General features: G+C 42.0%; 1 protein-coding gene across 1 annotated transcript in view; it reads right to left on the reverse strand.

The window, feature by feature from the left end:
• Nucleotides 1-9,988, reverse strand: part of TNKS2 (tankyrase 2) — a 31,019-nt gene extending 21,031 nt beyond the window's left edge. Inside the window, exons 1-6 of the mRNA XM_075717408.1 lie at nt 9,787-9,988; nt 3,550-3,774; nt 2,480-2,575; nt 2,127-2,163; nt 1,737-1,812; nt 307-401 (exon numbers count right to left, since the gene is read on the reverse strand). Of these exons, the coding sequence (XP_075573523.1) occupies nt 307-401; nt 1,737-1,812; nt 2,127-2,163; nt 2,480-2,575; nt 3,550-3,774; nt 9,787-9,988 (731 nt within the window). The remainder of the gene's footprint in view (nt 1-306; nt 402-1,736; nt 1,813-2,126; nt 2,164-2,479; nt 2,576-3,549; nt 3,775-9,786) is intronic.
• Between the last annotated feature and the right edge of the window lie 1,720 nt (nt 9,989-11,708).

The following is an 11,708-nucleotide window of genomic DNA, read 5'->3' on the forward strand; positions in this document are numbered from 1 at the left end:
CAACCATCGAAAATATTTGCTGACTTCACAGTGGCATATGAATGTATTTTATTAAACAAGAGATAATAATTTGGCTAGTGATACCTAAAAGGCAGCATGTTCTATGGCCAGCTCAATTTGGATTCTGCTGATTCACAAGTCTTAAGTCTGTACACTTTGCATTTTTGTCATAACAGAAAGGTTAAAGATGCCATAACAGTCTCAAGTTAGAAATTCTTCATGGTTAAAATGGTATTACTACTCTTTACTTCATCTCAATTTTGTTAAAAATTCTCTTTATTCTGAACAAAGGAAAAATGAACCTACCCTTTATCCTTAGCATGTACATCAGCCCCATGTTGCAGTAAGAGCTGTACTATTTTTACACGGTTATACCCAGCTGCTAAATGTAAAGGAGTAGACTGAAATGACAGAACGTAGAAGTAATCAGCAACACAAAAACCAAGGGTTGATTTTATATTTTTTTTAAAAACTTGTTAACAGTACTAATTACTGAAGTCCTCAAAGTACTTGCAACATTAAAAACAAAAACCAGAGTGCTTGAATCAGACGTTTGATAACTATGTTCACTGCTTACTGACTATTCTCACAGTCATCATAAATGCAAATCCTAAATTTACTCCATCATTAATACATTCTGGCAATGAAGGCCCTCGTAATGGATTTTTGAGTCCTGCAGTCCATTTTTGTCTTTTAGTCTACCATAACTATAAATACTTTGCTTGGACAAACTATGTCCTTTGTGAAAGGGGAAATAAGATGGCCATTAGAAACAATGACTGCTAAATTATATAGACGTCTTCCTGCTAATCAATAGATTAAGTTTAGAAATTATCAAAGATTGTTATCCACACCTGTGAGTGGAGTTAGTGGGGTGTGGGGGGAAACAATAATCTTCTCTTCTATATTCTCACCCTCCACAGAGCAGTTGGATAACCACTCTATGATCTTTTCTTGCAAACCCACTCAAGCATACTCATCAGCAGCACCAAACGCAGAGCTACAAATTAGCGAAGAGAAATCTTATCCTCTTCATTTATAAACTCACCAACTGAACTGGTTTTGTACCGTTTCTAAAGGATGAGTCTTGTAACTAGAAGACGAGAATAGAGATGCATAGGATATTCTGGAGATCCCAATCTTACCACAAAGCCTTCAACAGGGAAACTCATTCAAACAAAACTTAAGTGAATGAGTACACATACTTAATGAGAACAATGAGGATGCAAACAAATTTATGATAATCTGAACCTTCGGTAGGCAAGGGGCTGAACCCAGAAGACTATCAGGATTTTTTAAAATAGAGATTTTGAACATTTTTCATGTAGTTCTTTACCAAAAATTATTGCAATGAGTAGCTTGTTCCTGAAACAGCAGCAATAACTTGCCCAGGGTATAAGGCAAATAAGGGGCCTGTGTGTATTTCTCTGTGATAGCGGCAAGAATCTATGAAAAGGCCTCCCTTCTTTATCACTGCAGATATGAAGGTCAAGCTGAAGCTCCAATTGAAAAGCCGTTTGTTTATTGCTCCTGGATGGAAATGCCTACATAGTCCTTTTAAGGTTAAAAAACAAACAAAAAAAATCAGCTAGCTGCTAGAGAGGTACAATCTTATTTTCCCACATATATTAAAGAAAACAGATAGATTCTATGTTTAATATTCTTAAAATCTGGTCAGTTAACTGTGAAACATGTAAGAGTGAACTAATTTTAAATCAAGTTTTAAACAAAAATACCTTTCTGCCATCACTTGCATGACAGTTAACATTTAATGGTGTAAGAAGAGACATCATCTTTTCTTCATTTCCACTCCTGAAAAACAAGATATGAAATGGGCAGAAATATTTTTATTCCAGTTTTTAGTAGCTTATTATGTTTTTATATTTTTCCTTGCTATAATGTTCAGCAGATCTGTTCTGAAGTAATACATTCAATTCTGTATTGTCAGCATTAAAGGGAAAGCAAAAAAGCATTTATATAACTATTTTTGTAGCTTTGTTCACTGATAACAGCCAAAGCTTAGCATCTAAATGGAATGCCAGCTCAAAAGCCAATATATATATATATTCATTACATATAATCCTGAAAATATAACTTAATTCCAGATATCTTCCAAACACCCATACCTGGCACTTTCTAAGAGTTCATCTTTCTTGTATTCACCTGGAAGACAAAATGGAGTTTCTTTAGTTGTTAAGTAAGTATCTATATACATGAAGTTCACTACTTATCCCCCTTTTCCAAAATTTTAGAGAACGCAAGTGCAAAAAATTTGACAGTCCATTACCGAACCACACAATAAACTATTTATCCAGAACACATCGCATGACTAAGATGATGAAGGCCTTATGGAAATTTCTATTTAGAATTATAAACCAGAGAGAAGTTAAAGTAATATCAGAAAGACAAAACCCAAAGTACTGCATTACATTCATTTGACTGTTCTTAGTCATAACGTAATCTAAAGATTATCACCTACCAGTCAGCACTGCTTTTGCAGATGGGTCTGCTAAATCTAAAGCTGTTCTTCCATCTGTGTTCCGGATGGTTGGTTCAGCACCATGCTGCAGCAGTACTACAAAATGCCAAAGTTTTCAGTAAGAAAACAATTCTATAAGACAAGGCTTATGAGATGTAGCATTACTGTAAGCTGCAAGCAACGAAAGAAACATCCAGTTACTGATCCTAACTTCCTCTCTCAAATTTTTAATGTCAGAATTCCTTAATGTCATCTGTGAACAGTTTAACTAGTGAAACATGCCTAGACGCATTTTATGACAAGAAAGAGGAGCAGAAATGGAACAATCACAGACTGGCAGGACGCAACTTCAGTGGAAAGACTGTGACTGACATACCACAAAAAACAGTAGCTACTTCACATCGGCTCCAGAGCATGCTGCCTCAAAGCCACAAGTGACTATGCCCTAAACTGTGCACAGCAGTAGCAGGCCACGCACCCTGCACTGATATTGGGGCCAAACAGGCAATGTTGTATATACAACTCTCCAGATGTGCTCCTTAATAAAGTAAATGGGAGCAAACCACACAACCAAAAAATGAGTTTCCTGACCACATATCCAACTTTCTACCTCTTCCTAACTCTTAAGAACTGTGTGGGCAAAACAAGTGGTCAATATAATTGAAGTTTAGCTCCTATCCTTAACTAATTTAACATGGCTGCTACACAGAGACAGAATGAATCCATTATTAAAATCAGTTTTGTTCTTTCCACTGCACTTTCCACATGCAGCAGAAGGCAGCATAAGAATCTAAGCTGAAGTAGAAGAGAATCTAGCTCCATCATGTCACTCTAAAGCTCCTTCCCCATGATGTCAATGTGAACCTTTCTACTCAGAAAATTATCAAAAACAGACCTAAAAACATGTTTCTTATAGAACTGGCATATGAATTTAAGTTTATGAAAGATTTTTAGTTTTAATCCTTATACCAGCCATAGCTTCACAGAGTAAAAATGGTCTTTAAAAGGTTCTTGATTTTTCACAGTGAAAAGAAATGAGTCAGTCACAAGGAAGAGTGGGAGAAAATTACCAATGCAGACATCTGTCTTGCCCTTAATGGCAGCTTCATGAAGGGGAGTGTAATTCCAATTATCCCGAGCATTAGGATCTGCACCATGCCGCAAGAGAAGATTGACAACTTCGGCATGACCAAAAGAGCAGGCGTTGTGAAGAGGAATAAGGCCTCCATCATCTCGCGCATGGACATTGGCGCCGCTTTGAAGTAAATATTCAACTACATCCTTCCGACCAAAACCTGGAAGAGATAAAGAGCTCTGTTCCATCTGCTAGAGAGGAAAGGTGTTGGGGTGGGGTAGGAGAACTCCCTGTCCCACATACACAGATTAAAACAACAAACTTAACAGTAACCACTCTAAATAACAATCACAACTGACACTGTTTACTAAAGGAGCATTTACACACTAAGGTTGTTTTTTGAAACCTCTAAAAATTAGATTAAAATCAGCAGAAAAATAATATTCAAGATTACTGGAACAATCACTATCTTGAGAGGGGCCCCATGAGTCAACAGCTCCTTGAAAACGCAACAAAAAGAACAAAACACTGACAACAAAACCTCTTTCTTAGTCATTTTATATGACTATTAAACCAAACAATATTTTGCATGATACTCTGCCAACCCACAGCCAGTCTGTGGAAGGACCAATAGATGAGCCCTGGGAGTGGTAAGGATGAGACTGGCTACAAGCCAATGCACGTACAATTCATATTCTAAGCTTTAAAAAAAACCAAAAAACAAAAAACAAAAAAACATGTAACATAAAAAGTATTTTCCAGAAACACATTGCTTGTTTTCTAAAAAAGGCAAGTAAGCCGCACCGCTCTCAGGTTAAAACTAGAAGCATGGCTATTTGCTTTCTAAGGATAATTAACATAATGTGCACACAGTTTCCATCTTTGAAATGATCACTCAAGAAAACCCTTAAGGACATAAGTTTATCTGAGACCATTCTCTATTGAAGAAATTTATTACAAGAGCATGCACAACCATAATTTAAAGACATTCACGTCTATCTTCAGTGATGCCTAAAATGATTATAAATATTTGATCTTGACTGAAGCACAAAATGCTCTTACACATTCTAAGGCATTTTTTTACAATCCTGTCATTCAAGTTAGTAGACAGCAAAAAAAAAAATGCCCTCTTGCACATTTGGGTCTAGAAACACAACATAAATAAGGTAATTGCTCTTATAAGCCAATTCTATAGCTACTATTGCTTAATTTCAGCTGTATCTTGCACATTTATATAACAGCAAATAAACCAGGACATCAAAATTATCAACTCTATCTATGTTTTCTCCAATATCTTCACAAGAGGCCAGAATGACTTAGGACTTCTGCCTGTAAACATTATGCCCACCTGATAATGTTCCAAAGGCCACTGCCTACAGAAATGCCTCAAAGGTTTCATGAAGGTCTCTTTGGGTCTCGGGGATTATTAGGGCAGCTAAGAGCCATATTTTGGTATGTGTCAGACTTGTGCCAAGTACCTTCTGGAAAATAACCCGTGTGTGCAGGACTGGGCCTTCCTTGCTTTATTTAAAGTTGCAAACCATTTTCCTGAAGAGATCAAGAACTGGGTGGGGATGAAATCTTGAGCTTTTCCCCTCAGACTGAATCATCACACAGTTGCCAACACCAGCAACACTGAGATTAGAGCAAATTTAACCCCTGTTATAAATCATCCACGGAACATCAGTAGGTAGGTAGAAGTCCCTGCAACCATAACCTAGAAATGATGTTCATTCCTGATAACTACAGAGCATTTCAGTGACAAAGTCACAGAAGCTTATGAGAAGCGTCAGCATTTTAGTTACAACCAAACTTTTTAGTTTTAGTTGCAACTCAACTTTTTCATAGCATATTCTTCACTAAACCTGACTTTCAGTAAATTCTTCTCCCAGACTGACAGCAACTGAAACCCTGGAGCAAGAAGCACGTTCACCTGTGCTATTCAGAGCTCAAAAACCAAACATTGCCACTATTAAGCAATTTCTGGAACCTCCTTGCTGCAACGAGATCTTGTATACAAGCTGTATATGCCAAAGATAAAAAGGCCAGGAAAGGTATTCAGAAAAGCCTTTGTTAAATTCTTTTTTCCCTCCTCTTCCCTCAAAAGTCTGGTAAGGAACCACATTCCCCACAGATTTCTGATTATTATAAGAATAATTTTATGTGAAATTTTTTAATCCCAGAATGAACTCCAAGGTATTTTCAAGTAACAGCCACAAGACTATACTGATGATGTGCTTCAATTCTTCAAAATACATTATTAATAATATAAATCTTAGCTTGCTACCACCTTGACTTCGATAGAACCGCATACTGTACAGCAAATCCCCTTTTGAGTCACAACATGACAGTTACCCATCTTATGACTAACAGAAGACACCTTGCCTGTCCTAACAGAGAACAGGAGCTCAGCACACTTGAGATGGGAACTGGATCAGATGTATGATCCATAAAAAAAAAATTATCTGCACAGGCATAGTAAGCCATATTCATTGCATATTTCTGCTGCCAAAAAAAAAATCAGTACTTACACAATATATACCCATGCAGCCATACTGTCTATATAGTAAATTATATGCAGCATATTTCTCATTCTTAAATAAGTTTAGCGTTCATAACTAGATATTATAAATATTATTTTTCTTAGATGTGTCCTCCTGAATTTTTCTTATGTCTTCAAAATTTCAAAATATTCTGTTTCTAGTTTGAATGTATACTCAAAATTTAGGAAATTCTTCGAGGATCTACTCAGATGAGACTTTTCACAAGTGACAGAGTCCTGCAAACACATCATCAAAGCTGCTGTTATTTGATGACAGACTGCTTGGTATCTTCCCCTTCCCACACCAAAAAAGGTTTTCCAGAACTGCTTCAGTTATGTTAGAAAAGCCTCTGATCAAATTCTCTGTCCAGAAGTTACATGTCTGGTAGCTAAACATGCCTCATTCTTGTACAGAAGGCATTCCTGTCCCTCAAAGCTTTGATGTGTAGCCATATTTTTGAATGTAAAATGCCAACTTTAGCAGGAATCAACACTGTAACTGAAAATCAGCTGTTGTAAACCTCATTATAGGCATAGAGAATTTACCTGGATGCCCTCTATTTAGTAGAGGTTCTATCAGATACCATTCATGAGCAACCCATAGCTTTTCTCTGCACAAAGCCTGCATCCATTTGGAAAATACCCTAAGTACAGCAACACCCCTAAACTACCTGTAGTTATTTTAATGTTGAGACAGGCTCATGTGCATTACACCCATTTTTGTAACTTCTCTTCAGCGCTGAGTGCACAGCAGGGATTCCTTACTTCCTTGTGGAAGCATCTGTACAAAAGGACACCATATATGGAAAGAGAAGTATTTTCTCATTATTTTCTAAAGGATGTACGTGTACAGAGGAGATGGCCAAACTCTGCACCTCTCCCTCCTCTCTGTTGTTTCCACTGAGTGTGGAAAGAGGGGACGGCCTTTGTTGACAAAGGGAAGGGAGCCATTACCTACCGTAACAGCTCCCCTTTGCCATTAGTCCACTCCTGCAAAAACAGTTTCAACACTTAAAAAAACCCAACAACAAAACAAAAACCAAAACCACCACCACATTGTCATTTTTAAGGGATGGTTTCTTTTTTTTTGGCTCTTGAGCTCCTATCAAAAGACAACTAAATTGTATCACAGCCTGCAACTGTGCAAGATAACTGTCTCATCATTGTGAACACTTTATCTCTTATTGCAAAGTAGAAGGCTCACTCAGGGCCTCCAGCTGACACTCTTCTACCATCTATGACAGCTGAGTAGCTCACTACACTTGCTCCCCAAAGAGTTACAAACTTTTAGCTGACAAATGCTGAATATTAATCACAATAGAAACTTGTAACTGTATCTAATTGAAAAAAAAAATTATTTACAGTCACTGTTGTGTCATAATTGACATTCACCTAATTTTGGCGGGATGAAAAGCTACAAAACCAACTGAGCTCTGATTCTTCTCCCCTGCCCCAGGCATTCATTTTTTGGATGAATTTTAGTTTGCAGGAAGGGCATTTTGATTCCTGCCAAGTCCCTAAAACCTTGTGATACTTTCAAGTTTGACATACACTGTGATGAAAAGGACTGACTTGAGGAAGTACATGCAGCTTATGGTGAGAGAGGACTGAGCTTATTATGTTGCAAAGGGTGGTGGGCTCTTGACTTAAGCTTCAGTACAACTTACCTACTGCTCACACAACTCTGTACTACAAAATCCCAATATGTCTTACCTCTAATAATGACATGTGCCCAGGGAGAGCTGGCAGTATTTTTTTAATATATTTTAAAATCCACCTTTACAAAATGACACATGGAAAAAGAGGAATTTATTTCCTTAAATTGCTAGGTAAGATCTGGGAAAAAGCTTAAAAGATGGAACCCAAGTTCAGACCCCAGAATGCCACTAAAAAAAGGAAAAAAGGGCGATACAAAAACCTATCTTCACATTTCAGCTCCACCTCTTCCATGAAACAAGTCTTGAAACTGAATGAAACTATTTTCCAAGAACACCTAGGCTAAACAAAGCAAGAACACAACAGACTTTTGCTTATACTTCCTGGAACATAATTCCGTTAGAGACAGCTAGCATTACTCCTACTGTGAATAATAGAGGAAAAGCAAAGCAAAACAAAACAAAAACAATAACCCCAAAGTCCAGGTGTTATTTACATCCATGTTTCACACTGAGTCTATTGCAGGTAGGCTGACAACAGCAGAGTTCTACCTGAAGCAGTGTAAGAATGTTAAATCAAGAAATTACGCATGTATTTTGTCACATGTCAACCAGAAACTTTTGGCAACCGCTACAGTCTTCTGAGAGGAGCAATTAATTTCTCTGCATCACATCTGAAGTAGATGTAAGCAAGGCAATGGCCTCTCCCATTTACACACCAACCTGTTTAACATTAGAAGACTAACAACTACATGAACTTATTGCTATGCATTCTTTAATGAAAAAGCTTTCTATAGATCAGGAGTTCTGTTTTTTAAAGTCAAGACAGATCACTCCCATCCAGAGAGATAAACTAGATCACTACATTGCATGAAGAACTCCTTATACAAAAAAAAAAAAAAAAAAAAAAGGATAAAAACCCTCACTTCTCCAAAATGCTGTAAAACATACTCATTTCTTTAGAAGTTCAGAGTTTATTAGCAAACAGGCAGGACTGCTACATACAAAAAGATAGCTGCAAAATTATTTTCCTCTGACAGGATATTCTAAGTTGTCTCCTGGGCTGTCTTGTTGATTAAGTTTCTTAAATCTGTGAAATGCAGCTGTCCTGAAGAAGCTTTCAAGAACTTAGACCGTTAAGTCTACTGAACGCGAGGAAAGGACACCTTACGTAGAAACCGTTTCCAAAACAATTAAATGAAGAAACAAACACCTTTATTACTATCTATATTGTTTAGCTGAAAAGAAGCTGCTGTGTTCTGCAGCCTGCCAGCCTTGGGGTCCTAGTCTAATGCTGTAATAAAATCAAAACAAACAACACGAAAACAACAGTCACAGTCAGGTCTTTGTCTGAAAAGGTGGGATACAATCTTCTGGCCTGCTGCCAGCGAAAGCAGTTGTTGTGTGATGTCAGTTGTTTGCGTATGTAAGTCCCAAATGAACAAAGCCTATTTGCTAAAGATAAGAAGGCAAAAAGCTTAGAAACGGTGTTATCTTGACAGGCACCCTTCATGGGTGAAATTCTGAAAAAGAGCAGGCCTGCTGAAATCAATGGAAACAGTGCCTGGGACATGTGTCACCTGTCAGAGCTCACAGGCCACAACACGAACAGTCTAAACCTCACTCCAGATGTCCACAACGCCAAATGAGGTTTGTCTTTTTTTAAAAAAAAAAGAAACAAGACACCACCTGTACCACTCGGCAGCCACCACCGCGTGGGTGACGGCTCATCAGCCACGCGAGAGCGGGCGTCGCGCCTACAGACGGCCGCAGCCGCGGGACGGCCACCGGATGCACGCGGGGGCCGGCGAGGCGCTCCCACCGCGCCCGGGCCCGGGCCCAGGCCCACCCCCTGCGGCGGGGCCTGCGGCCAGCGGCGCACCCGCCGCTCCTCCGCGGCCCGGCCCGGCCCTGCCCAGGCGCCGCGCCGAGAGGGAGGCAGAGGTGCGCGGCCCGGCAGCGGGCCCGGCACCCGCCCCCCGCCCCGGGCTCCCCCTTCCCCACAGAGGCAGTGACGGCGGCCCCAGGCCGGTACCTGCGGCGAAGTGCAGCGGGCTGGACTTCCTGCCCGCCGTGTCCCGGCTGTTCACGTTCTCGGGCCGCACCAGCCGCTTGACCCGCTCCACGTCCCCGTTCCTGCAGGCCTCGAAGAGCTCCCGAGCCGGCTCCGCCGCCGCGCCGCAGCCCGGCGCCTCAGCCAAGGCGGCCGCGCCGCCCGCGCACCGCCGCCCCGCCATGCCGGGCCCCGCCGCCCCGCTCACAGGCCGCGGCCCTCCGCGGCGGCAGCCCTCGACACGCGCCGCTGGGCGGGGCGCTGGGCCCTGCGCATCGCAGCGGAGGGATCCGGGCGGAGCGGCCGCGGCGGCGGCAGCAGCACTGTGCCAGCCTCGCTGCGCAGGCGCGCCCCCGAGGGGCTGGGCACGCGCGGGGCGCGTGGGCGGTCGGAGCGGGCATGCGCAGTGGGGCGGCTAAGCCGCGGCCGGGGGGGGGCGGCCGGGGGGGTGGTGCTCGGCGCGGCCTCGGCTGCCGGGCGCCGGGGGCTCCGGTCCGGGGGCTCCGGGCGCAGTCGAGCGGGCGCTGCGCGGGCCTCACCTGAGCGGCCGGTGTTTCCGCCGCGCTCTGGGAGGCGCTGGCGGGGCGGACGCGCATAGCCGGGGCCTGGAGCCGGGGCCTGGAGCCGGGGCCTGGAGCCGGGGCCTGGAGCCGGGGCCGGGCTGTGGGAGGCGGGCTGGAACCGAGGGGCGGCCGCCATAGCGGCCATGTCCACGGAACTCTGGTTGTCTCAAAGCGCTCGCTCTCTTCTCTCCGTCGCCCCCGAAGGCCCATGTTGCTGCGGAAAAGATCTGAAAGTGGGCTCTTGTAAATACGAAACAGCTTTTGGGTACACTTTTTTCCAAAGTTGGGGAGGAAGCATGATAAAAGATACTGCTACCGTCTGTCTTTAACCTGCTGCTTGCCCCTGTTCAGGAGATGGGTAGCACAAAAGTCAGAGGTAGCAATTCGTCCCAGAAGAACAGAAATTTCCCTTTGCTGCTTACAGTAGTTAAATGTAGATTAGGAGGTGACAACTATTGAAGGATATTTTTTTCCTGTAAAATGTGTAAGACTGCATTTTGGTGCTAATAACTTCCCGAAGTAATCAAAATCCTTACATAGTTAATAGCAAAATACCTTGCTCAAAATGAAGTCCATAATAACTATGAAATAGAAATTATACAAGATAAATTACAGGTTTCTTTCTTAATCTCAGAAAACAGATATTAGAAAATACTGTTGGTTGACTTTGCCAATTCAAGGTTCTGGAAGATAACAGAGAACATCTCTTTCCCTCTTCTAAGCCTAACAAGCTTGATGGGGAAGCTTCAGCTCAGATGGGACTAACTAGAGAATTCATTTGATAATTTTGAAATGTATTTTTCCACTCATGCCATAATAAAACACTTTGGAAAATGTAAGTTGAATAGGGTCATAGAATCACAGAATTGTTTAGGTTGGAAAAGACCTTTAAGATCATCAAGTCCAACTGTTAACACTGCCAAGTCCACTGCTAAACCATGTCCCTAAGCACCACATCTATGCATCTTTTAAATACCTCCAGGGACAGTGACTCAACCACTTCCCTGGGCAGCCTGTTCCAGTACTTGACAACCATTTCCGCAAAGAAAGTTTTCCTAACGACCAATCTAAACCTCCCCGGCACAACTTGAGGCCATTTCCTCTCATACTATTGCTTGTTATTTGGGAGAAGAGACCAACACCCACCTCACTACAACCTCCTTTCATGTAGTTGTAGAGAGCAATAAGGTCTCCCGAGACTCCTTTTCTCCAGGCTAAACAACCCCAGTTCCTTCAGACTCTCCTCACAAGACCTCTGCTCTAGAGCTTTCACCAGCATCACTGCCGTTCTTTGGACACGCTTTGGGTTCCAAAGGCAGGGAAGGTAGGTGCCTCCAAACT

This window comes from Pelecanus crispus, chromosome 10 (assembly GCF_030463565.1).
Source record: "Pelecanus crispus isolate bPelCri1 chromosome 10, bPelCri1.pri, whole genome shotgun sequence".
NCBI classification, from domain to species: domain Eukaryota; kingdom Metazoa; phylum Chordata; class Aves; order Pelecaniformes; family Pelecanidae; genus Pelecanus; species Pelecanus crispus.